Consider the following 27253-nt stretch of genomic DNA (forward strand, 5'->3'; position numbering starts at 1 on the left):
AAAAAAATCTGCAAAAAACAACCACTGCATTTGTTATTCATCAGCTTTTATTTATAAAAATAGTTTTGCTTTTATAAAACGGATCCGTACAAAATACAACAAAAGTTTCTCGTCGAGTTCGTCTCGGTTTTTCTCAAAAAGGCTTTTTGACGCAGCAGCAAGATAAAGTTAAACACTTCATCCTCTCAGGCACATTGAAGATAAACGCTCCCACTGAATACAGCTGTGATGGTACAAAATAATATTTAATGCCATGAATAAAGTACACGTATGTGGCTAAAGTAGAATTAGTTTCTGAGTCCCTGGAAGAAATCTGAGGTTGACTAGAAATTCAAAACAGACAAAAAACGTGTGAAATTCTGTGGTTTCTCTGGATTTTTACTTAAACTAAAGGTGCACATTGGAAATACTGGAGTGGCTGAATCTATCAAGCTAGTAAATAATGACCTATTTTAAAGTGGAGCCCAATGTTTGCCACAAAATGATCAGTGTTATGTGATGTCAGGATGAATATGCAAAGAGTAAAAACACTGATATGTTTGAAGACTTTTTGACACAGTAAAGCCACAAACATACAACACCGTAGGCATTTTTAGGCATCCAAACACTGCCAACGTTGAATTTAACGGGAAAAATGCACACCATTCATTTCCCACTGCTACAGTTTTCCAAAATGTAAACACAAGAAAAACTTAAAGTGCTTAGTTTATAAAAGTCTCGTACAAATATTCCTCACCAAATGCGTTTCTGGCATTTACTGCACTAGTGTGACGTGCATCGTGTTATCCTGCAGCTTTATATACGACATACAGTACAGTCACTGGAAAAATGATCAGACCACGCTTGCTTTCTTCAATTTCTTGCTCATGTCAACGCCTGCTACCACTAAAGGTTTATTACCTGAAGAATAGAATGAACACGACTATAAACGCAGCTGATTCCGTCATACTTTATGTCCTATTTGACATGCTTCAGCTTCACTGTATTCCAGCCTATATGAGGACATTTTAAAGCCATAGAGTGGTTTCTGCTGACATTCAAGCCGTAGCAGAAGTTGTCAGCTCTCACATAACGCCTAAAACTAAAGAATTATGTGAAGCCACAAAGGCAGCCATCATGAGTGAGAGACAGGTAGAGAAAAAACTGAAGATCTCCAAGACAGCCGTTCATTACACCAAGAAAAAACAAACCCAGCATGGTTCTACCAAACTGCTAGCTGGTCGCCAGAGGAAACATCTAACTCCTGTGTGGATCATGGGACTAAAACAGATGGAATCTTAAAAGCTGTTTTTTGCAGAACAACACCATAGCTACTGATGGAAGAACTGAAGGGATTTTGGTTATTATCAGGAAAACTATGAAAATGTCTGATATCAGCTCTGAAATTAAACTCTTATCAGCTATTTTTGTTGTTATATTTGTCCAAACAAATCTACCTTTAGTGGCACCAGGCATTAAAATAAACACGAAATCGAAGAAAACGAGGCTGGTCTGATCATTTTTTCTACGACTGTATAAATAAACACCATAACAGTCGTTCCCATGAGTCAGTACGAGGCTTTCAATCGTTCTGACCTGCTTTGCTGCTGGTGCAAACAACTGGCCGAGTCCCTCAGCAGGAAACAAGATTGTACCACGTGTTTGGCTTCAAATCTCCCATTACATCCTCTTTTCTTAAAAATATGGAATAAAGAATGATTGACACTCACACAGGCTTTTTCTTTTCACTCTCAGCTTGGACTTGGATCACAATACTGGTACCCTGAGCAGAACTGCAGTGGAAGCTCCCTTTCATTATTACCGTTTGTTTTTATTTGCATTCTACATATTCTTTCACTATTTTATTCAGGCTTCTGTCTGAAATGGCGGCTGCTTCAGTGCTACTTACAGGGGAACTTTGTTTTTTTCAACCTGGGGTCTGTTTTCATGTCATTTCATACATGTGAGTGATGGAGAAATGAATTTTCGACATAGCTCCAGTATTTAGCCAGGCAGGCAGCTTAGCAGCTCAGCTAGCAGCTCAGCTAGTGAAAAGTATGGGGCAGCTGGCCCCCCCGCGTCAAAGTCCGCCCAAACGTGCTTTTTCCCCCCACACTGACCGGCTCAGATAGTCTCAAAGAGTGTCCCACAACATACTAGAGATGAGAAGTGAACGAAAACCTCCACATTACTTGGCGATCCACATTTGTTGTGGTCTGTATCCAAATCTCGGGATGCTAGAAAGCAAATCTCGTTCCGAAATCGCGCGATAGCTCGCGCCAAAACACCAGTGGGGGAAACAGCTGTTTGCCTCAGGTGAAGAGAGACGAGTGGAGCGATTTTGTGTCGGATTACAGAACAATTAGTTTTTTCTAAACCTGGTAAAACTAATGGGTCGTCAGTGCGCATTTCCGAGTTGTGGCAACAGAATGGTGCGCTACACTTCGCGCAGCTTTCACAGAATACCGTACTCGGAGAAGGAAACGCTAAAGTTGTAGCTAAACATTTTACAAATGGACCCTGAAACTCCAGTTGATGCGGTAATCCGTTCACTTCTCATCTCTAGTATGTTGAGCCGGTCAGTGTGGGAAAAAAAGCACGTTTGGGCGGACTTTGACGCGGGGGGGCCAGCTGCCCCATACTTTTCGCTAGCTGAGCTGCTAGCTGAGCTGCTAAGCTGCCTGCCTGGCTAAATACTGGAGCTATGTCTAAAATTCATTTCTCCATCACTCACATGTAAGAAATGACATGAAAACAGACCCCAGGTTGAAAAAAACCAAAGTTCCCCTTTAATGCTTGCAGCACTGATCTTCTCGAGTTGTTTCAAACAGAGCCTCCTCATACCTGCTCACTGCTATTAGAGTTCTCCTCTGGGCCTGTGGTGGAGGCTGGAGGAAGCAGCGGGGAGGTGAGGTTCAGGTATCCCTGCTCCGGTGGCTGGTGGGTGGAGAAAGACGCCCGGGTGCCGTCCCCCGCCACACGGTCGCCCTTCGCACGGCAGATCGCGTCCAAGATATCCAGCGGGTCGCAGGAGCCTGCTGTCAGACTGGTGATACGACAAGCCGCTGATTATTATTAATTACAAACATCTGCCAACACATTAATTAAACCTTAAAGCTGCCGTACCTGAGTGCAGACGTATGGAGGACGCCGAGCGAGCGACTGTCAGAGGGCAGCACTTTTTTGGCGTTCTGTTGGGCATTTGAGCCATTTATCATCAACACACTGACATTTTTTAATCGCAATAAAACCAAAGACACATGAGCAGATTTACATGAAGGCGAGATGTGTTTGGTGCTACCTCCAGGCTGTAGAACGACTGGACGTTCCTCAAGGCGCGCTCTAAGGAGCTGACTTGATTGGAGAGCTTCAGAGTTCGGTCCTGCAGTTGTCTGTTTTCCACCTCCAACACGTTGACCCTTTAAACAGATTCTTGTTCAGACACAACTTTAAAACAGTTTACGGGTATATATATATATATATATATATATATATATATATATATATATAAATAACTGTGGGACTTTTTGTATCATAGTCGACTTTTTTTTGCCGTTTTCAGGCCTAAAATCAACAACAGCACATTCTTCTAAAATGTTATATATACAGTTGATTAAATTAAAATGCTAAGTTATTTTAAGATATTGTAGTAAAGAAGGTGGTTGTTATTAAATTGGGATGGTTATTTAGTTGACATTTTAGTGATATCCAGTCATTTTATTAATAAATGACTGTTTCCATAATTAAGAGTTATGGAATTTGTAGAGACACGATCATAATGAACATAAAAATAGTTTAAAGATAATTGTTTTTTTTTAACTTTTAATACAAATATATGCAAGATGTATCCCATGGACTTCAAAAGTCCCTTAGTTATATATTGACCCTTATCCACCGTGTAATTTATGTCCTAAATAACGAGTATAGACATGATATGTATCGTAATGACAATTTATGCTGGCAGATACATTATTTTCTTGTGGTGCAGTTATAAGACAAACTTAGATCAAACCCCATGAGTATGGATTTACGTTTTTGATAATATTCATTAAATACAACAATTAAATGTATACAGTCTTGCATTCAGCAGGTACCTGTATGTAAACAGTGAATCATTCCGATACCTGTGCTGGACTGTCGAGGCGGTCCTCATGCCTTTGCTGCCCATTTCCTCGGCCTCGCTTATCTTATGCAACAGCTCCCTCTTCTCCTCCAAAAGCTTCTCATTTTCCTCCATCACCGTTTGAATCCTCTCCTTCTCCTAAAAAAAATACATAAAAGCAAAGAGACTACAACATATTTTTCCAGCACAAACATCTCTCGAGGCGCATTTAGAAGGAAATGGACTCAGGACAGCATCCTGTGGCGTGTTGGGGACCTTGTGTGAGAGGCTGGAGGCCAGAAGCAGGTCGTTCTCCAGTTTCTGGATGGTACAGTCCCTCTGAGCTGTCGCCTTCAGAAACAGCTGTTTGGCCTGACGGAGCTTGGTCTTATGCTGGCTCTGCTTTTCATTGTACTTCCTGGTTGGTGGAGCAGAAGACATGAGGAAAAACAACAACTTTATATTCCTTATTTAGTGATTATACTATGGCTGTTTTATATAGAACAAGATATAGGAGACAAGTCAGAGCAGACAAGTGAAATAAATTAAATGATTAATTAGCAATCATATCAGACAAAGGAACTAGGCAGTGTTAAAAATTAAAACAGAAGATTGAGGGTTAAAATTAGAAACTAAAAATCAGAAAGTCACAGAATTAAAAAATAATAATTAAAGCGACGACATCACACCAAAGAACCAGGCAGCTAAAAGTAAAATACAACCGGAGAGAACATCTAAAATAAACAAGACATACTACAGAAAAAAAAAACACTAAAACCAATTCAAGCTAAAAGTAAACCTCACATAAAAGCAAGTCTATAAAAGTGGGTTTTATTTAAAAGAGGTTTCTGACTCTACAGGCAGGCTGTTCCAAAGTCGAGGTCCTGATGGAGAACGTTCGGTCTCCTTAAGATTTATACCTCGACTTTGGAACGACCAGAAGAATCCACCTGAGGGTCTGAGGCTGTGAGCAGGATCATACTGAGGTCAACGGATCATAAATGTAGCTTGGGGTGAGAGCCTGACGAGCTTTAAAAACGATCAGAAAAATCTTCATGGCCTTGTTTATCTTATAATACTGTGTAAATATTAATGTTATTTAGGTCTTACCTGACATGTGCGTCACATTGGAGGAGAACCTGCTGCAGCTCCTCCTGCAGTCTTTCACTCTCCTGCTGACAGGCCACCAGCCCCTCCTGCAGTCTGAGGCTGGACTTCTGGCTGTCTTTAGCCTGGAGAATGCATAATGCACATAGATTTAAATTAAAATGGCAGTAAACATATTCGAAATTATTGACAAACTGCCACAGCTAGCAGGACCCTACAGATCCACCTCCAGTGTCCCAGAATCAGACATCCCAAACAACCAGAGGACTGCGTCGAAAAATGACAAAATCTGCTTACGTACAGCGAGTTTAAACATCAGTTTTGATGATGTAAAAAGTTGGGTTAATGTAATTTTCTTAGTTCCAAGGCCTTTTAACTTTTCATGAGTGATTACTGTTTTGGAAATTCTGAGACTGTATGAATTTTCACCGGTCAATGGGGTTCATCAGGTTAGAATGTAAGACAAGGTGTTCCCTTTTTCTTTTCCACTCCTAACAGAGGTTACACATATGCCAGCATCTCTACGCATGTGAGTGGTTCTATAAACAAGAAACAAACAGAAAGAAGAAACAAACATGAAGAAGAAAATAATACGTAAGCAGGATCACAACACTACCATGAGACAACGAACCGAAGGAATCAAAGCACGTAGCCCAACCAGCCATCTGCAGCAACAAAGGAAAACTATGTAAACATGCAACTGCAGGCAAAGGAGAGAAACCACAGATTTTCTCTCCTTTGCCTTGCCTTCATAGCTATTTATTGTTTCTGCAAAAATGTAAACCTTTTAATGTAAATAGTTTACAGAAAGATCTCTATGTCTGTCATCAAATGTATTTATTAGATTTACTAAATATATAGATAAATATATAAAAAGTATATTTAATTAGTCATAGCTTATGTTCTTCTTGTGAGGTTTATTGAGAGTTTCTTATATGTACTTTGTTTGCACAGCATAGTCTGTCCATAGAGTACTTAGAACTGTCTCTTGTGTCTGTTGAATTTGACACGGTGCTCCTAGGGAATGAAATGTTTTATTTGTGGTTGATTCTAACTTTTACCTGTTTTCAAAGCCATCCCACCCTTTGAAATGAAGGAATAATAAGACAAAAAAAATCTGAATAACTTGTAAAAATGCAAATTAAAAAGTATAAAACTCATCATGAACTTGAAAGCATTTTCAACCTACCTGTAAATGCACGCACACAGAAGTGACAGCCAACACACCAAATATACGTCTCAACACTCAGAAACTCTCTTCTGAACCTTCCACAAATATGGAAAGATATTTCTCCTCTGCAGAGCTACAGAGCAGAGTGACCTCTGATTGGCTAATGGCTTAATTGTCTGTTAAGCTTGCCTGGTCCTGTTGTTCTGTGTCACAATTATGATTGACTACAGCTGGTAACTCCTCAGAGCCAATTTAATTAGGGCATATTTAGTCAGACTCAGCCACAAACGGTACAGTTGGAAAGTCTAAGGAGCTTAGCACAAATGTGAAAAAGCAAATCACTGACTTAAACAAGTCAAATGAGCCATTTCAAAGCAAAGATCCCACAATTCAACTGTGCAAACAATCATTTGTAAGTATAAAGGTCATGCTACAGTCGTGTCACGGCCACAATCAGAAAAAAAAAAAAGACCTTCTGTTGAGGTAGAATTGATCAGGATGGTCAAGAGTCATCTAAAAATCACCAAAGAGTAGGCCTGCAATATTTTAGAAGCTGCTGGAAAACACCTGTCAGCGTTCACATTTAAGCATGTTCTAAATTAACACGGGTGAAGTCGCTGTCATGCAAAAAAGAAGCACTTCCTCTGGAAGGGCACCTTAAGGCTCAACAGAAGATTCCTGTTGTTCATACGGAGAAAGAAAAGGGCTTTTCACCAAAATATGTTTGGAGGAGAGAAGGTGAGGACTTTAACCCCAAGAACACCAAACCTACGATGGAGCATGGTGGTGGCAGTATCATGTTCTGTTGTGTCGTTTCAGACAAAGTACAAAGACAGAGTATTATCCCTATATTCTTCAGTGTGTGTCTGTTTGCCAAGACTGTGCACGCTGACGCATTACACAAGTTGCAGGAATTTACTGGATTGCAGCAACTGACTGAAATCTCAACACAACTCAGGATTAGAAGTGGAGATGAGGTGAGAGAGGACACAGAATGGACAAACAACAGAGTTTCGGATTTTAGCTACAAGCACAAATATACAGCTTCATGGTCTCCTTGTTGATTGAGTCGAATTCTTTGCATGTGTTCACGTTTGGCCAATACAGCTGATTCCAATAGAACGCAGAGGTGTAGCCATGACCATAGATAACACTGTAAATGTGGATGTTGCAGCAAAGACGCTACAAACTGTAAAATACTTCACACATGTATTCAAACTGGCAAATGAGAAGATCTACAGTCAACACAGATTCAAGGTGGCCACACAAGATAGTGTCAAATGTGAAATATGGTCATAGTCTTTCCTTATGTCCTGCGATATGGCTCTGACTATTAGCCAAAGAAGGTAAAAACATACTTTTCCTCATTGAGTTGTCAGTTTAAAAGTAACGCTATTTAAAGTAAGAAACAACAAAATTAACTTAATCCAACTGGCCAGAGAATGTGTGATGAAAACACTGGTTTGGGGAATAAAAAAACTTTCAGAACACATCAAGAAAATATCACAGAAAAGCCACATAAAGACTGCAAACTCACTGGTGGATTTTAGCTGCTATTTACAATTAAGCAACTATTTTAAAATTACGAGACATTTTCACCTCAAGCACCCAAACCTTTGCGGTACCAATGACACCTGATGAACTGCTGCACACTCTTCCTCACCTCCTCTCTGGCCTTGCTGAGCTCAGTTTCCAGGATGGACAGACGGGTTTCCAGCTGCTGAACGCGGTGGCTGAGCTCTGTGTTTGCTCTGGTCAGTGAAGCCTCCTTCAGCCTCAGGGATCGCACCTGCTGCTGCAGCTCCTCCTCACGCTGCTCCAACAGCTTCCTGAGAGAAGAAGGGAAGACAAGACGGTGGAGGCAGGGTTAAAAAACAGCAGGTGACTTTAATTTGGAGAAGAACTGTGCCCTGAACTTGAAAACTGTCGATTACTGTTGTACTATTACTACAGGGACCGAGACAGACTGGGCAGTGTGAGCGGCCCTGCAGACTGTGTGACCTGGTGATGTGCTCCTCCTGCTGCTGGGCTCTCAGGGCTGACAGGGCGTCAGACAGATCCCTGCTGTCCCTCTCCAGGCGGCTGCTCTCGCTGGCCCGAGCTTCCTCCACACGCAGCTGGTGCTGGGCACTCTTCAGCTGCTGCTGCAGCTCCAACACCTTCAATCACAGCAGAGCCACAGGCTTCAGTTTGAGAAAAACAAACGTGAGCACTCGACCTCCCGTCCATTTCAAAAGGAGGACAGGATTTTTTGGAAAATCTTCTGTAGAAATAGTCTATAGTGTCTGCAAATAAGAGTGAAAAAGAGTTATGCAAAAGGAAGCAAAGCAAACGTTCTGACATCTTTCAACAGCAAAAAAGCTGCAAGACTGTAAGACTTTCTAACATCAGCATCACCAGCTGGTGTCAACAATCACAAATTGGACTCATATCATATCACCCCAAACCATAGAATTTGCAGAGTAATTCTTCCACTGCTGCAGCTTTGCACTTCTTAAACTTATTTGTTCAAACCACTTTATATTGTGCTGTTTACAGTGTGTTAGTACTGTACTATTTCACTCTCATTTCTCATCCGTGCACATATTGTAAATATTATTACTATTTTATTATTATTTTGTTTATTGCTACATAAGCTGCTGTAACAATGTGAATCCCACCCCTTTCTTTACAAGCTGGAGGGCAACTGCTTCTTCTACATGTTGAAAATTCAGATAAACATAAATTTTATTAAGGCGCAAGGGCAAATCAGCTCACAGAAAGCGTATTCCATTAAGGGCTCACTCAGTGTGTAGGTTTTCCTGGCTAAGTGAACTATAAACAGATTCCAAACAAGAAAATAGGAACTGTCCAGGCGTAAACTAACCGTGACGTCACCCGTTGGTTTCAACGCCGAGAAAATGAAGCCCGGATTTTGCTACTTCCTGGTCGCCATTTTGGATTTTTTGGAGCCAGTGACGTAAAAAGCGTCATCAAACAGACTGGACCGGAGAGCAACTAGGGGCAGGATTGGCTGAGGACTCTCTTATCCCGCCCACATTTTACCACACAGGCTTCTGTTGCTGTCCATCAAGTATAGCCATGCCCCCTGGCTCCGCCAACTTTAACGATTTGTTTAAAATTCAGTGTTGATTTATTTTAAGATCGGCCACCTGATCTCTCATTTTGACCATGAAAACTAACAGGAAAAAAATCCTGAGCTGTAGAAAATCAGTCTATCAAATTTTATTTTTTCCAAAAATGAATTGGGGTCTATGGAGAAAAAGCTTCTTGGAGCCAACCCTAGTGGACGGCGTGATAATGCAAGTTTTTGACACTTCCGGGTTGGCTTCAATTCTGGAGCCAGATGCTACGTCCATCTTTATATACAGGCTATGGAACTGTCATGTAAAATCATCTTGGGCCTTTATCACAAGTTCAGCTTAGTCTGTTGGTCTTTGCATGAACTGGCTTCAGTAAATCTAAAATTGGCAATCAGAGACAACCAGCAGACATGTCTGAGGTGACCAACCTTACGATGTGGAAAAGCTGCAATTATAAGCCAAATGTAGGCTTCACTGATGAAAAGAGAGTTTCACTTTTTCACTGGCAGCACCAGTTAAAAAAAAAAAAAAAAAAGCTTCCTAATTTGATCGTAACTTGTCGCTTGCAGAGCACAGCACCTGCTGAACATCTGCCTATAAAGAGACACTACAGTTTGCCAACGTTCCCTAAACGCCACACATTGTAGGCTGCGGTAACTGCTGCTTGGTAGCTACACAAAAGTGACCTTGAAAGAGTAAAACTAGGCCGTTTTAATGTCAGATTTGTCAAACATATATACAGTTAGGTCCATATATATTTGTACACTGACACAAGTTTTGTTTTTTACTTGTTTAATGAAACATATTCCAATATAGTTATATAATGGACATAAAGTGCAGAGTCTCAGCTTTCATTTGAGGGTATCAACATTCAACCAGCATTTCACCGGATAAAGACTAAACTTCAGAAAGAAAGGCCCACAAACAAACAGCAACTGCACACTGCTGCAGTAAAGGCCTGTCAGAGCATTAAAAAGGAGGAAACCCAGCATCTGGTAACATCCATGAGATCAAGACTTCAGGCGGTCGCTGCCAGCAAAGAGTTTTAACCAAGTATTAGAAATGGACATTTATTTTCAGTTATTTAATATGTAAAACTACTTTTGAGCCCCTGAAATGAAGGGATTGTGTTTAAAAATGCTTTAATTTCTCACATTTTTATGCAATCTTTTTGCTCACTGAATTAAAGCTGAAAGTCTGCACTTCAACCGTGTTCTATTTAAAATTCATTGTGGTGCTGAACAGAACCAAAATTAGAAAGAATGAGAAAAAGTTTGTCTCTGTCCAAATATCTATGGTCTTAACTGTATAACCAAATAATTGTTTTTACATGCGGTCTCTTCTAAGAGCGGAAAAAACAGCGCATGTCGGTGCGCTCTGCATTTCACAAGAAGACCATATTTTGGGTAAATACACCAAAGCTATAAAAGTCCTACTTTCTACCACTGTGGTTACCACAGTAGCTGTCTGTGTCGGTTAGAGCAGCTCTAATACAGCTGAATGATCATCAGTCACTACCACAATGTGACCACTTCAGATTTTAACTGGCACACTCTGAAAAAAAGGTCCCAAATGCAACCATTTTGGTCTCAGTCTGGAGCCCTGAAACATTTTGAATTCAGGTCTTGTAGGTTCAGATCTTTATCTGTAATATTCTAACATAGAAATGGAGGGACTGATCTACCCGTGGGATCACCAGGTGTTGCCGCACTGACCTTCTTGTCAGCAGCAATGAGCCGTGCCCTCTCGGCCTGTAGGTCCTCCTGCAGACTGGTGGTGGCGCTGCGGTTTGTGGAGCTGCGAGCCAGCTCCAGCTCCAGCTCCCTGATTTTCTGCTGCTGACGTTCACATTCAGCCTCCTGAGTCTGAACTTTCTGCTCCACCTGGACCAGCTTGTTTTGTACCTGCTTCACTTCTGCACAAAGCTGAAGGAAGCACACAGGAAACACAAAGCATGAACACAAAAACAAAGGCGACGCTAACAGTATAACAACTAAATAAACAGACAATGTGTGCGTCTCCTGTAGAAGTTTATGTTAGAGTTTCACATTTAGTCATGGAGATTAGCATTCAGAGTGAAGTCAGTGACTAAGAGTGTGATTGAGATGATGATTAGGTGATAAATGTCAGAAGCATTCAGGAAATTCCCAGTGTGCTGCAGTTAAATACCAACCTTGAGCTTTTCCTGGTCCAGCAGAGTGTTGTGTCGCTTCAGGTCCACGCTCTTCTCCTTCTCGTAGCGCAGCTCTCTCTCTGCTGACGTGAACAGGCTCTGGGCCCTCTGCAGGTCCTGCTTCATCTGTTTGGCCTCCTCGGCCTTCTGGCTCAGCACCGAGTCTTGGGACTGAACATGGAAAAAAGAAGTCAGTGTGGGAACGTTTATTATGAAAGGGGACAAGTACAGAAGGATACAGGTGGCAGAGTGTCCCCAGCTATGGTTTTTGTATCAGTTACGAGTCATCAAACCAGTCCAATGTGCGTCCTAGAATTTGATGATGAGTCAAATTCTGATAAATTAAACACTGAAACAGGGAGCCTTGGAGCATTTCAGTTAATCATCAGCTTTAATATGATATAAAAAAGAAGATGACAACTTGCTGGAATTCTACAAGCTAAAGAACCGAAATGAAAGGTTTAAGATTTGCCTTATTGATCTTACTTCTTTAAATTATATATCAAATTCGCTATTGCCTGAAGAATAAAGGTCTAATACAGCTGCTGCAATGTCAAAAGTCAAACGAAATGGAAAGCAAATAACTAAAAAAAACTGAAACTCAAAAATACTGCATTCAAGAGAGACTGTGATCATTAGATTGAGAAACAAACAGCTTTGCTCCTCAGACATGTCGGGGACGTGTTCTGATCTGAAGTACCTTGACGCGTGCCTGGGCTTCATTGACCTGAGCCTGAAGGGCCATTTGGTGCTGAGAGGCCAGCTGCCGCTCCTCCTCTAGCTTCATCTGCAGACGATTCAGCTCCTCCTTCAAACATGAAAGCTTTTACCACAACACAACACACACGTATGAATCATATATGACCAGAGCAGTGAAGAATCCATTTCTGTTGGCCTTCATGTACAAGCAGGCTAAAGAAGACGATCAGTTGCATCCCCCTCTTATACCATTTGCTCCAATTTTTTAAACATCTAAACAACCTATAAGTAACAGTTAAACAGGATCATTTCCTATCTGAACCTTTTATGAAATCAACTCAAAGGTACCAGTGAAGTTACCTGACCAAAGCTCTCATCCTTGGTCTTCTCCACTGGACTGAGTCTAGATTCAGCCTGTGCTGTGTGGAGTTCAGGCTTCTGGCTGCTACTAAGTGCTTCCTTTGTGAAGGATAGCTGCTCTTGATGCCACTGGAGCTGCTTGTTGAGGCGCTTTATCTCCAGCTCCAGTCGCTCTTTGTCTCCTTCAGCCGCCAGCTTCTCCTGAACGCTGGAGCTCAGCTGGGCCTGGAGCTCAGCGGTCTGCAGCCGCTCGGAGGACGTCTCATCCCTGGAAAATATGCACATATATGCAAATGACGTTAGCTGCACTGTTCCAGTCTTATCTTGCAAGTGGATGATGAACAAAAGAGATGTAAGTTGCAGCAGTTTTATCCTTCACAGCAGATTGATTATGTTCATGTTGTCGTTTTCTTATATTTGAATAACAAATCTTTTTATTCAACAAAGTTAGTAAAGGTGATCGTTTTACTTTGCTGACAAGTTATTAGTTCATCCAAAAGACAAAATAGAACAAAGGTAAACACAAAGTAGACACAAAATGAAACAAACGACATGAAACAAGACATAAAAGATACAAAAAATTAGACAAAAAAGTTACAAAGGAACAAAAAAATGGACAAATGACAAAAATGAGACAAACAAATTACACACAATGACAAAAACGATACACAAAACAACAAATAAAGCAAAACACGTAATGACAAAAAACACATAATGACAAAAAACAGAAGCAAGACAAAAAGGAAACACAAAGCGACAAAAACATGAAACAAACAACAAAAGTCAGACCAAAAAAATGCAAAAACCAACTAAAAACAAGACAAATTATTACAAAAATGAAACACAAAATAGACACAAAATAGACACAAAATTAAACAAATGACATGAAACAAGACATAAAAGATACAAAAAATTAGTCAAAAAGTTACAAAGCAAAAAAATTACACAAAAAGACACAAAAAACAACAAATAAAGCAAAACACGTGACAAAAAAAGACAAAAAACAGAAGTGAGACAAAAAGGAAACACAAAGAAAACATGAAACAAACAACAAAAGTCAGACAAAAAAAATGCAAAAACCAACTAAAAACAAGACAAAATATTACAAAAAACAAAACAAAATGACAAAATGATCGAGTATTTTACTTTATGATCAAAACAACTTGTCATGGTCTAGAAATTAATTTAAATTTATAGTTTTACTAATTTACAATCTGCAGTTAATGTCTTCTCTGTAATTTTTACACTTTGAGGGCGGGATTGGACCCTCTAGAGGACCACTTTTGGTCCGAGGGCCACATGTTTGACACCCCTGATGCATTTTACCCACATGTCCCCGTATCTTTTGCGGTGTGGAATCCTGAACTGAAAACAACCTCAGTGTATCGTGTGCCGTCTGGAGGCTGCCGAGTTCAGCTGTCAGCCGGTCAACCTGCTCCTGCAGCTGGTCCACCTGAAGCCTGTTCTCCCTCAGGTCCTCCTGGGTTTGGCTGCTGTCCTTGTAGCGCTCCAGCTCCTTCTGGAGTCTGCTGTGGGCTCGCTCCATCTGGGCCACCTGACAGGCAGAGAGTTACAGAAGGAGACAGGGAGATGGTGAGAACCTCATGTTGGGAGTGTAAATGTCAAAATAATGCCGGCTGTAGATCCACATCGACGTATTTATGTTGGCATGTTGTCAGATTTGTTTTGATTTGTTGACAGTGAATCTACACGGTTTTCAAATTGACCTGTTTTGATGCGACATATGCATCCAAGCTTTGAATACATATTTATTATATTTTCAGTTCTAGCAAAATTTGTCATCTCATTTATAACCATTTACCCCTGTAGAAAGATATTTCATGACATTTTCATCGCGTTTTAACCCTCGTGTCGTCCTGCGGGTCAAAACTGACCCGTTTTAAAGTTTGAAAATGTGGGAAGAAAAATATATTTTCACAATGAAACTTGTGATGTCCACATTTTCTACATTTTTGGGAAATCTTTGAACGTTTTTGGGTGGAAAAAAGAAATGTTAAAAATGTTGCTGGATTTTGGTGGATTTTTTTGTGAATGTTCTTAAGAAAATATCAGAAGTTAAACTGATATATATGAAATCATTTTAGATATTTTTAGGATTTTTTTGGAAGATTTTTTTCTCATTTTTTGAAATTATTTACAAGATTTTTTTTGCCAAATTTGGGGGATTTTTTAAATAAAATTTTCAACTGAAATTTTTAAGGCATTACAGGAATTTTCTTCCTGAAGGTTTTGCAAATTTTCAGGAATTTGGGGAATTTCTTTTGCTGAATTTTTGGATTTTTTCAGACAAGGAAACAATATTCTGTGGTGCCCATAAATGAGGACAGCAGGAGGGTTAAATGACTTATGCAAGGTGTCAATGACAGCAAACAGACAAGTAAACAAACCTTTTCCTCCAGAACTGCTTTTTCCCCTTTGACTTGGGTGAGGCTCTTGATGAGTGTTTTCCCCTGTTGGCATTCGGTCTGAAGACTGTTCACCTCAACTCTCAGCTTCTTTAGCTCTTTCTCACCTATCTGCAAAGCCTTTAATTTCGAGAGTGGGAGACTCATTTAGTTCGTTTGTAGCTTTGTAAACGTATTTTCATCTGTAACAATAACCACATTTCACAGACTTGTGTAGCTGTGGGGTTTCTGCTTTTTCCCTTCAGTCATACCTCTTTATCTTTTTTGAGGGCCGCCTGAGCAGCACTGAGGTCCAACTCCAGCTGCTTCCTCCAGTCTTTCTCCTCAGTCAGACGAGCCTCGAGCAGAGCCAGTCTCTCCTGGCTGCTGTCCCTCAGGTGCTTCGTACGTGGTGAAAACAATGTGCATAAAATTCATGGGTTGCACTGAACCACGAATTTGAAGTACAGTGTCTAAACTCTTTGATGTGCCCTAATTAATCTCTGCAGGCTGATTAGGATTAAACATCTTGCACACATCTAACTTTCTATATACATGTGGGAATCTGAGAGGACAGTAAAGCGAGGACTGGATTGTAAAGCAGGCCTACTTTCAATTCCATGATGTTCTATTGGCGTCCAATTAGAGCTTTTTGGCCAAACTTTCACAGTTTCCTTGTGTGTCTTGGTTATATTTATTTGCCTGTTGGTGCATCTAATACTGAAGCCAATTAAAACTCCCTTTTTTTGTTGCATTTTAAGCAGTATTACACCTCTTTATGTTGAAGCTTTTAATAGTCACAGTTATTTAAGTGTAGCCAGTGTTGCTATGTTGATACTGTAAATTGAGAACATTGGAAACATTATTAATATCAAGAAGAGTCATTTCTTACCAGCTGTAGGTAGGACTCGGTGGTTTTGACTTCCTCTCCGTTCTTCAGCATTTTTTCTTTGGCATCCTGCTTCTTTAACTCTGCCTCCAGGCTTTTGATCTGCATGGCCAGTTTAGATTATTACTCAGCCATTAGAGAAGGATGACTGTTGTCGAGACTAAATTATTCTGTCTGACCCTTTCTATATTAAGGACTGACATTAATAAATGTCTATGAAGCTAGCTTTCTCCACGTCCAAACCAGAATAATAACTGGTGACTAATCAATCCATCCTTTCTCCAGTTACAAAAATAAGAAGCAATCTTGAACAAGAAGTCAGCCCAGCTCATTTACCCTCCTGTGCAGCCCTTCCAGTTCTCCCTCATGGCGATGCCTCTCCTCCTTGCTGGCGTTCTGGGCCTCCCCCAGCAGGGCCTCCAGCTCCTCGTTCCTCTCCTCCAGCTCTTCCTGTCCTTGGCGAAGCCTCTGGAGTTGCCTCTGCAGCTCCCGGACCTGAACAAGCCCATCTTCCACCGCCTCCTGACACCTAACAGGGAATAACGGCGGTTACAGTAAGACAGAGCAGGTGGGATTCATTTGAAATCAGCATAAAAGTCTCACACCGTTATCCGTGATGTAGCTCTTATTTACCGTTTGTGAATGTGATCCTTTTCTTGAGCTGACAGGGCAGACGTGTTGCTCTGAGATTCAACGCTAACGTCCTTTTGATCCTCTCTGGCTGCATCGTTTACTGTCATCTGAACAAACACAACAACAAACAATCCTGAGGTGTTGCAGGAACGTTTGTGACTATTTATTTTAATAAATAAACTCTGTAAATGCTGACCTGGCCCCTGGGATTTTTATTCTCGGACTCCATAATGCGTATTCTCTCCCTCAGAGCTCTGTTCTCGGCTTCCAGTCGGTCGTTTTGCTCTTTGGCTCGCTGCAGCTTCATCATATCTGTGGAGAGAAAACACCAACACCATTCAGACCTAAACGAGCACAGTAAAATGTGCGCATATTTCTGTGTTGTTTGGTCTTTTAAATCTAAAATGAAGCTTACAAACATACTTAACGTAAATCACATTAAGCCCACACTGCAAAAACTCAAAATCCTACCAAATCTGTTCGTCTTATTTTTAGTCAAAATGTCTCATCCCACTAGATTTAAGATAAATTCACTTAACAAGAGACATTTCATCAAGATGGAGGGACTTGTTTTAAGACAATCTTGTTTTAACACTCGTGTCGTCCTGTGGGTCAAATTGACCCATTTTAAAATTTGAAAATGTGAAGAAAAAAAAATTCATAGTGAAAACTTCCACATTTTCACATTTTTTGGGGAAATTTTTTGATGGGGAAAAAAAGGAAATGTTAAAAAAAAAAGTTTCTTTAAGAACATTCAGAAAAAAATTAACCAAAATCCAGCGAAATTCACTGGATTTTGGTTATTTTTTTTTTGAATGTTCTTAAAGAAAATATTAGAAGTTTTAGTGATAAATATGTAATCACTTTAGATATTTTTAAGATTTTTTGGAAGATTTTTTATTCATTTTTTTTTTACAATTTTCATTTTTTAAATTTTTATTTCTTGCCTAATTAATTTTTTTAAAATAAAAGTTTTAAGGGAAACTTTTAAGGAATTTTCTTCCTGAAGATTTTTCAAATTTTTATAAATTTGGGGAATTTTTTGCTGAATTTTTTGATTTTTTTTTTTTTTCAGAAAAGGCAATAATATTTTTTTGGGTGTTGTAAATGAGGACAACAGGAGGGTTAAAGACCCCTAATCTTGACAATCCTGGTAAAATATAGCTTTAAAAAATTTCCCAGCTAATTTTAAGATCTCAATATTATAAATATCAAATCTTATTTCAAGAAATCTTACCAAGCCATTTGTTGCTTGTTCTATTGGCAGATTTTTTCCACTTATTTCAAGGTAAAAGTTCTTTGAAATAAGTTTTTTTTTTCTTGTTTTGAGAGGGGTATTTTTTCCAGTGCAACACACAGAAGTATTCCTTTTACTAACATAATGATTCATTGTGCTTCAGCCTCATACAATAAACTATTGTCAAAGTGCAAATGGAAAAGGACATGTGAAAGTGTTGGCAAGTCAACTTCTGTCTAAATCGATTAAATTTAAAAGAATAAAAAACAAAAATCAAATGCAGTAGAGTATAAATATTCTAAACATGAAATGGTTTGTTGAATATTTTTATTATCCTTCTAATATTGTGGATCCCAGCGCAGCTTTAACACGAGCAGAAGTCAATAACCACAACCTAAATCATAAAACATAGAAACAATATCCACTCCGACTCCTTCCAAAAATGTTCCCGCCGATTTCTAGCCCAAAGGAATTTTATAATGGTCAGATAAAATTTACACCACTCTGTCTCACCACAGTGTTTCAGTTTGTCCACTTCCTTCCTCAGGTTCTCTACTTCTTGGACTGTTCCCTGAAGCTCAGATCCTGAGGTTAGAAGCATATTTTTAATTCTATCATGCATCAATGCTAATTATTTCCCCTTAAATATGTTTTTAATGCTGCGAAATATTTCCTATAGCTGGTTGTATTAGCACAGTTTCACATAGAAGTTCACAAGTGAAAAGTAAAGTACAACCCTGTCAAAGGTTTTAGGACACATTCTCATTCAAATAAATTAGAACCTGTCCTAAAACTTCTGACAGGGGGTGTATATTAAGCAAATCTTTCACGACAGCGAATATCAAGTGAGTGGCGTTTTAGCTATTCTGTACATTAAAACATTTTAAAAGTTGGAGGCAACAGGCCAGGTTTGCATGTAGGAAATACTTCTGTATACTCTCAACACATCAACGGACACATACTGCATACCGCTTGGGTCGACTTTGTTGTTTTTGGCAGCGTCCAGCTCATTGGTGAGTCTGCGGATGTCCTGATGAGCCATCGCCAGCCTCCTGGACGCCTCCTCCAGGTCCCATTCCAGCCGCTCTTTGGAGATCTCCTCGCTGTAGGCCTGACGTTAAAGAACGAGACACGAGCGGTTAGAGTTGGAGGAGAGCGGCAAGAAAACACATCGGTGGTTAGAACGGAGGTGCAAGCGATCCGACATGCAGCTGTAACAGACGTGCACTCTGAGATTCATCAGCACTGCAGGCTGTGAAGAAGTGGAGGGAATGAGTTAGAGCTTATTTCTCTGCATCGAGAGACCCGGGAGACAAAAAGTATACAAGATATTACCCGTGTCTCGTCACGTGTTGCTTTGTGCTTTTGCATGTTTAGCTGATAACCATAGAACGGGGTGTCAAACATGCTCTGTAATTTTACCCTCTGAAAAATTACACAAAAGACATGAACTGTCAATTGTAAATTTGTAAAACTACACATTTAAAGTAATTTCTAGAGCTTGAAGACTTGTTTTAATCATAAAGTAAAATATTATATTGTTCATTGTTCTTTTGCGTCTCATTTTTGTAACATTTTGTCTTGTTTTTGTTTGACTTTTGTCGTTTGTCTCATGTTTTTGTTGTTTCGCTTCTCGTTTCTGTCGTTTTTTGTTTCCTTTTTGCCTTTCTTGTGTTTTTTGTCTTATTTTTGTCATTTCATTGTTTTATGTCGTTTTTGTCGCTTTTTCTTTTTTGTAATTTTTTGCCTCGTTTTTGGGATTTGTTCACTGTTTTGTCCATTTGTAACTTTTTTGTCTAATTTTTGTCTCTTTTTGTGTTGTTTGGCTCATTTTTTGTCATTCTGCTGTTCGCTTTTTTCATTTTGTGTCTCATTTTTGTAATATTTTGTTTTGTTTTTGTTGTTTATTTGTCTGACTTTTATTTTGAACATAAAGTAAAATACCATATTCAGTTTCAGATACCTGTGACTAAAAGTTTTGTGACTTTTTGTAGATAAACTGTGAACTATAATTTGTAATGCGTAAATGATAAACTGAGGCTGAATGTTGTTGAAACTGAATTTATTTTTCTTGAAAAATGTCAGGTTGTTCATGATGTTTTGTAAAAAGTAGTTCCTTAAATGTGAAAATCTTCAGAATGTATTTTTTTTTTGCACTAAACCAAAGCAAACATCTGGAGTTGTGGTTATTTCTAGGTTATTTTGCTGTGATTTTACTGCTGCGGTCCACTTCAGATCATATTGGGCTGAGTGTGGAACCTGAACTAAAATGAGTTTGACACCTCTGCCACAGAAGAAACAGACAGAAAGGGTTTAAGGCGAGGACATGCTATGCACCTTAACCACAGGTCTGCTGGGACGCCATTAGAAAATTACATTCACAGACGTGTTACTGAAACAAGCAATGTGTCTGTCGTGGTCACGCGAATGTCAAGGGACGTCGTCGGTGAGGAAAGTATTTCAAAGAGCAGTCTGAAAGAGGTCGGTGATGATGCAGTTTGGTGCTTTACCACCATACCAGTGTTAGTTTTCAGTTAGTATAGGCTGTAAAGAGGAAACCTACAGGGGTAATATTGTGTTTGCTCTGACCAGACCTGCGCAGGCCAAACAGCTTCTTCCAAGGACTCTGGGATGAAGGCTGCTGAGAAGAAAAAATCAGTGTATGCAGATTCACAGCGGACTCGATAACTATGAAGCTGCATCTCTGTACATTAACATTATCTTCTCCAAAATGAATCCAGCCAAGGGAGTTTTTCCAACCTGTAACTTAGGCAGGACAAAATACGCGTCACCTCACCTTCGTCATGCTATCTATGGTCTTCTGTATATCCTCCCTCTGCTGCTTTAGGTCCTGCCCCATCGTGCCACCAATATGCTCCTGTGCAAATGCCACAAAGAGACAGAGACGTCAATTATTACATTTCTCTACAACTACAAAGCTTTTGGACAGCTTAATTTGACATTTCTCTATAACTAAAGGCTGCAAATTAACTGTTTAAGACACAAGAGCTTTAAATTTACAGTTCAAAAGCGAAAAATTACTAGTACAGACGATACTGGCTGTCAAAACTATTCAAAATAAAACTTCTGAAGTTCTCTGCAGTACGTAGATCGGGCCTGTACCTGGTGGTGAACCTCCTTGAAGCTGCCACAGAGACTCTGACTTTCCAGCCTCCTCTCAGCAGCCTCCAGCCTCTCCAGCAGCGTGGCCCTCTCCACCAGCAAGTAAGCCACCTGCTCACTGGGGCTGCTCAGGCCCATCTCCCCGAGGTCCTCCTGGGCCAGCATCTCTGCCAGCTCCTTGCTCTGGCTCTCTGGAAGAAAAGGGAATTTACTCTGATCAGGAATTTCTCTGGCAAGACTATGAGAGAATGTTTAAGGCAAGATAAAGCTCTGTTGTCTCAGATTCAGCATAAACACAGGAAAATATCATCTCGGGGAAGTTATGCAGCTATGACGTGAAAGCGGTCGTGTAAAATCAAAAGTGGGTTACGGTCAACCGAGCTAAGGTGTGTTTAAAATATCCTACTTGGGAGCCATGCTGGACTGTAACATAAAGGAAAGAATAGTAGATCCTCGGGTGGGTCTCTCTTGGTTGTTCCAAAGTCAAGGCTTAAATCTAAGGGTGACCTGGCCTTCTTTGTCAGGGACTCTCTGCTTTGGAACGACCTGCCTGAGGAGATAAGGCTCGCCAAATCAACTAATTTCTGTAAATCACTTCTTAAAACCCACTTTTATAGACTCTCCTTCAACTTAAGTTCTCACTCTGTTTTTTTATCCCTTTTAAAATTTGCTTGTAGTCCCTCTTTCTAACCTCCTGATCTTAATCTGCTTCCATCTTTTATTTTCTCTTCAGCTTCTCTCTTAACCCTCTTACGTGATGTCGTCCTTCTAAACAGCTCTTAACCCTTTGATGCGCAGTGTGGCTCAGGAGATTTGGGTCACTTTTGACCCATGTTGTGCATTAAAGGATTAAGTAGCTATCCATTCTGTACATCTCTGTCATATTTTATGTTCTACCTGTCAAAGCACAGTGTGAATGTTCTCCTTGAAGGTACTATAAAAATAAAGTTATTATTACTGTTATTATTATAAACCGCAGTTGCAATGAATTCACCTTGTTGGTGTCTGATCTGGTGGAGTTCATGTCGCAAGTGTTCATTGTCTCGTTCATAGTCTGCAGTCAGACATTCACGCTCCTCCAACAGCCCACGGATATGTGCAACGTAGCTCTCCACCTGACAGGTACAAAACAGAAATGGAGTAAAGTAGCTCTCACTGACACATTTTCAGAAACTGGCATTAACCTGCAAACATTTCAGGTAAGTGTGTGATTGTTCTGTAATGCCTTTTAGTCATTAGCTGAAGTTGTTTAATGAGTCTATACTACAGCTTCAGAGAAAATGATGAGCTGTTGACTGTATGTCAAGAAACTGAACTACAAACTATTAGTTCAAACAGTCTATGATACTGGTACGGCAGCTGGATAACTTAAAACACCAGAAAAGTGTCTCACCTCCTTCATCTCATTGGCCTGCTGCAGCCGTAGGGTTTGTAGCTCCTGGGTGGCCGACTGAAGCTTTGCTTCGCTGTTGAGCAGCTGCTGCCACAGGTGGCGCTGTCTCTCCTCCGCACTGGCAGCAGGAGGCAAACCATCCTCTTGAAGCCGCATAGAAATCTGGTCCAGCTCTGTCCATGCCTGAAGATCCAGAGGAGAAACTCAGTGTTTCGTTACCAGATACCGTACTTGTCAGTAAAGTGTTGAAATGTTGTGTTAAGCTGCAGTTTGGAAGGAAAACACTTACGTAAAATGTCTAAGCACGTTAGGTGTGTAAATATTGCGCATTAAAGTTTAATTACATTTGTTATTTTTGATAGATTTTAAAATTAGAAGCATTTTTATAGTACTGTACAACAAGCGTTTTTAAGTATGTACTAACCTTTAATGTTACGGTTACTAACCCGCCTGTCCTGTCTTTTTGCTATTTATATTGCTGTATGTAAGCTGCTGAACATTGAAATTTCCCTTGGGATTAAGAAAGTATCTATCCATGCATCCATCTATAACTTTAGTGTCAGTTAGCTATAAAATGAAAACTGTTAAATTCTCCTTATATGCTATAACACTGCAAATTACATATACTTGTGGATTTAGACTAAGATTACTTTTATTGTCATTCCAGCTATGCATGACAGTTCACATCCAAACCAAATTACGTTGCATTGGCTCAGATTATACACCCTCTTATAAAAAAAAAAACAACTAAGTGATAAGATTAGGAAGTAAGTGTCTAAAAATAACTATGACAATAAGTATAGACACATATAAAAACCATAAAAGAATATTGCTGGGTATTTCATATTGCACAGTGCACATAAATAGGTTATACACAACAAATTGCACAAAACATTGTTGCACCATTGTGAGTTTATGAGTCAGATGACTTGGGGGAAGGACCTATAGCAGAATCTTTCTGTTCTGCTCCTTACTTCTGACTGTTGCCAAATCAGTGATATTTTATTGATACGGCATGATAGCAAACTATCCTACTAACTAACAACAAAAAAATCCACATCAAGGCTGCCACTCTTGCTGAAAACTGATCAGTATGAACGACAGACACGTTGTATAGAGACACAACATCAGTGTGGCGAGCCAGCGCTAAACACCTGTCGCTGAATTCAATACTGTACTTTGTTTATGGCTCGTAACCTGAGCAGCAGAGGTGTAGCCTTTAGACGAGGAGCTGTCACTGCTCCAACGACATGCAGCGTATTGTCAGAGGCTTGGTAACGGGTCTCATGTGTCCGTCACACTCAAACATCACACCAGTTGGTTTATGCTCTTGTGGAATGAACAGCTAAAGGCGGGGCTGTCAAAGTCATGTTAGTTCAGGGGCCACATTCAGCCCAGTTTGATCTCCAGTGACCAGTAAAATCACAGCATAATAACCTATAAATAACTACAACTCCAAATTTTTCCTTTCTTTTAGGGCAAAAAAGTATGTTCTAAAAATGTTCACATTTAAGGAATTAGCCACCTAAAATTTTATGGGAAATTTCAACAATTTTATTCCTCAGTTGATCATTTACACATTACAACTTCTAGATCAGAGTGTCTACAAAGGAACAAAACATTGAGCCACAGATATCTGGAACTAAACATTATTTAGTTTGTGATCAAAAAGAACCGAAGTCCAAAAAAAAAAGACTAAATATTACAAAAATGAGACACAAATTGACAAAAAAATTACATGAAACAAAACATAAAGGAGACAAAAAAGTTACAAAGTGACAAAAAATGGACAAATGACAAAAATGAGACAAAAAATTACACAAAACGACAGAAACGATACAGAACAATGTATAAAGCAAAACACAAAATCACAAAAACAAGACAAAAAAACACAAGCGAGATGAAAAGGAAACACAGAAAGACAAAAACATGAGATAAATGACAAAAGCCAGATAAAAAATACAAAAACAACTAAAAACAAGACAAAATACTACAAAAACGAGACAAGACAACAAAAGAACAATGAGCAATCTAGTATTTTACTTTATGATCAAAACAACTTGTCATGGTCTAGAAATTATTTTAGATTCATAGTTTTACGAATTTACAATCTGCAATTTATGTCTTCTCTGTAATTTTTACACTTTGAGGGACAGATTGGACCCTCTGGTGGGCCGGATTTGGGCCGCGGACCGCATGTTTGACACCTTTGGGCTAAAGGATCAGACCTTTACCTCAACCACCATCCTTGTACTGGTGGATGTCGGCTATGAGTGCAGGACGTATTCGCTCCAGCAACGACTGTAGCATGTAGATAATAAATTGTACGATAACAAATTAAAACTAGAAAAGCACTCGGAGAGTGCAGACCTCCGCCAAAGATAGAGAGGAAAACAGGAAACCCCTGCAGTAAAGGAGCAGGAGCTGGACTTGAACCTGCATCTCTGACACAGTTCTGTTTATGAATCACCTTCCTAACTAGTTGAGCTATCTGGACACCTTGTTCCAATTTGTTGGACGACATACTAACCTATGATGTTTTTGTCATATTTTGGACCACATACTAAAACATACTAAAAAATTCAAAGTGATCCAGAATCCAGGATCCTTTCCGGATTGCCACCAAAATTAAATCAGCTCTTCCTCTTGCCATAGTCTACATCCCCTCAAAATTTCATGTGAATCTGCCCAGGCGTTTTTGAGTTATCTTGCTAACAGACAGACAGACACAAAAATGCCGGGTGTCACATAACCTCCTTGGCGGAGGTAATTACCAGCAGATATCATGCAGACAGTGGACAAGAAGCCTCTGAGAATAACAAAACAGTGTCACAAGCTGTGCATTTCAGTCAACGAGCAACATATTTTACCTCTTCGTGATCCATTTTACTGAAGTTTGGTGAAGGTGCATCTACTTATTCCTCAGTAGTGAATATACTGATCCCAAACAGCAGTTCTGTCTACATGGTACCCAACAGAACAGGAGTCGGTTTGTAATAATGTGCTGTAGATAAGCAGATTCTCAAACTTCATCTCTCCCATTGTTGTTGTGATCCATCTGTGACAACAGTCATTGAGTTCTGCTGCAAAAGAAAAGATGCTTTAGAACAATGCTGTCAAGTCATGTCACGACCTGTGGTGACAAACCTGGAGATTATCCTCGCTACCTCAGCCAGGACAGGCTAGAGCAGTTTAACAGCTGAGGTAGACTGCATTACCTCAGGCTATGCAAAACCTCAAGCTGATTAGCTGCTTCGTAATCATAAAGATTTTAATATAAGCAGTAAAGGGAAACAGCTCGACCTTTCTCAGACGCCTGTCCTGCATATTTGCATTTAGCAAAAACCTAAACAAACTAAAAAATTATACAAATTTCTTGCAACGTACACGGTGCTGCTAGCCTTCTGATAAGTGACAACTTTCACTTAATTTAAAATCAGCTTTCGTCCGAACGTTTGTTTCCAAAATGTCTGACGAGGAGGAGCAAATGAAGCTTTTGTAGAACAACGGCAACTTACATTCCTTTTCAGAAAGCTGTAATATTCACTGTGTGGCTGTGCACGTTGTGTTTGTGAGCTAGCAAATAACCCAAACTGACAACAGCGAGCACCAGGGGTGCTCGCTAGTCAGCAAAGTTAGCTCCAAAGTTAAGGTAGCATACTTTACGTTGGAGCTAACGCTAGCTTGCTAACGGTAGCCATAGCGTTTTTTCCCAGTGGCCGCTTGGCAGCAACTGGTGCAGACCGTAAATATGTCGCTGTGATACCTGAAGACTTCTGCTGAACTTCTCCGAGATGCCCAAGGTGAGCCTGCAGTGTACAGTTGAAATTTCACTCACCTTTTAAAGGGTAACAGGGACAAGAATGCCAAGTGCTGAGGACAGGCGTGGCGGACAGAATTGGCTTCTACTGGCGCCTAGGCAACGGACCGTACCATTCTGGAGACACGGGGGACAATCGATCATTGGTCGCAACCAACTGGTGTTTTAACCCTGTAAGACCTAAATGCAGAAAAAAATGAGTCAATGAATAACTAAATGTGTGTGTATACCCAAATATAGAAAAAAATCAAGAAAAGCAAAAATAAATAAACAAAATAAAACAAAACAACTAATTGGATTGTACAGAATAATATAGCAGTTAAAACAACTGTTGTAAATGACAGCAGTTTCACTCACTAACAAACAAAAATTGACGAATCGGGGTAGTTGAGAGCCAGAGTTTCAACTAAAAATAAAGTCTGGGGCAATGAAACGGCATTAGAAATGGAAACCAGGAACTTGAACCTCCTAAGACCCAAGCTTTGCTTGGGCTTACATTTTAGATTTCTTCTAGTTATTTGAGATAAGGAGTGACCAATAAATACAGTAATTGGATAATATCTAATATCTGATTGTTATATTTATTATATTTATATTGTTATTATTACTGTCATTGATATTACTATTCATACTGTTATTGTTATTGCTATTATTATTAACAATACTCTCTTTATAAAATAAAAAATAAAATGCTCACATATGTGGATGCCAGGTCTTAAGAGGTAAAAATAAGATAATCTGTATGAAAATGTTCAATTATTGTTAAAATGTGTCTGCTGGTCTCAGTGGTAGGTAACTTCGAGGGGGGGGAAATACATATTTTCTGTAATTACTAAACAAGACTTTTCTTTCAAATAATTTCAAATAGCATGTAACACGTAAATAACTACCGTACTTATTCTCTGTCATTTTATTAGTAATCTGTAATTTAACAAAATGGTGAAATCCTGCAAAATAACAGTTAAATATCTACCTTCTTTCAATCCTCAATACAATTTGTTTTTCAAATGATGTCAAATCTGTAGAACAGTTATATTTCTGCTGATTTAACAGTAGTAGAAAAAATGTTTTGATTTCGT

General features: G+C 39.6%; 1 protein-coding gene across 5 annotated transcripts; it reads right to left on the minus strand.

Annotated features, from left to right (window-relative positions):
- Window positions 1-25: 25 nt before the first annotated feature.
- ccdc30 (coiled-coil domain containing 30) lies at window positions 26-26408 on the minus strand. 5 transcript variants are annotated; one of them, XM_051949257.1, is made up of 28 exons: window positions 26193-26408; window positions 25225-25437; window positions 22355-22537; window positions 21956-22076; window positions 20962-21152; window positions 20636-20716; window positions 20402-20476; window positions 18808-18949; window positions 18352-18423; window positions 16798-16913; window positions 16602-16708; window positions 16305-16497; window positions 15972-16070; window positions 15352-15480; window positions 15083-15220; window positions 14051-14229; window positions 12675-12942; window positions 12316-12423; window positions 11616-11786; window positions 11158-11367; window positions 8361-8518; window positions 8023-8188; window positions 5192-5313; window positions 4358-4499; window positions 4104-4240; window positions 3281-3398; window positions 3106-3170; window positions 26-3025 (listed from the first exon to the last, which is right to left on the minus strand). In XM_051949257.1, exons 2-28 carry the CDS (start codon window positions 25237-25239, stop codon window positions 2818-2820), a joined length of 3714 nt encoding a protein of 1237 aa, XP_051805217.1. In that variant the 5' UTR covers window positions 25240-25437; window positions 26193-26408; the 3' UTR covers window positions 26-2817. The 5 variants fall into 5 exon arrangements, with proteins under 5 accessions (XP_051805217.1, XP_051805216.1, XP_051805215.1 ...); XM_051949256.1 differs by having other exon boundaries at window positions 12316-12438; window positions 25225-25434; window positions 26193-26407; XM_051949255.1 differs by having other exon boundaries at window positions 12316-12438; window positions 26193-26407.
- Between the last annotated feature and the right edge of the window lie 845 nt (window positions 26409-27253).

This window comes from Acanthochromis polyacanthus, chromosome 6 (genome assembly GCF_021347895.1).
Source record: "Acanthochromis polyacanthus isolate Apoly-LR-REF ecotype Palm Island chromosome 6, KAUST_Apoly_ChrSc, whole genome shotgun sequence".
NCBI classification, from domain to species: domain Eukaryota; kingdom Metazoa; phylum Chordata; class Actinopteri; family Pomacentridae; genus Acanthochromis; species Acanthochromis polyacanthus.

Coding starts and splice junctions, on each gene's coding strand:
- ccdc30 (XM_051949256.1), bottom strand. Junction 22,077..22,354: donor AGGCCAATGAGATGAAGGAG/GTGAGACACTTT, acceptor TGTACCTGTCAG/GTGGAGAGCTACGTTGCACA. Junction 8,519..11,157: donor TCATTGCTGCTGACAAGAAG/GTCAGTGCGGCA, acceptor CTGTGATTGAAG/GTGTTGGAGCTGCAGCAGCA.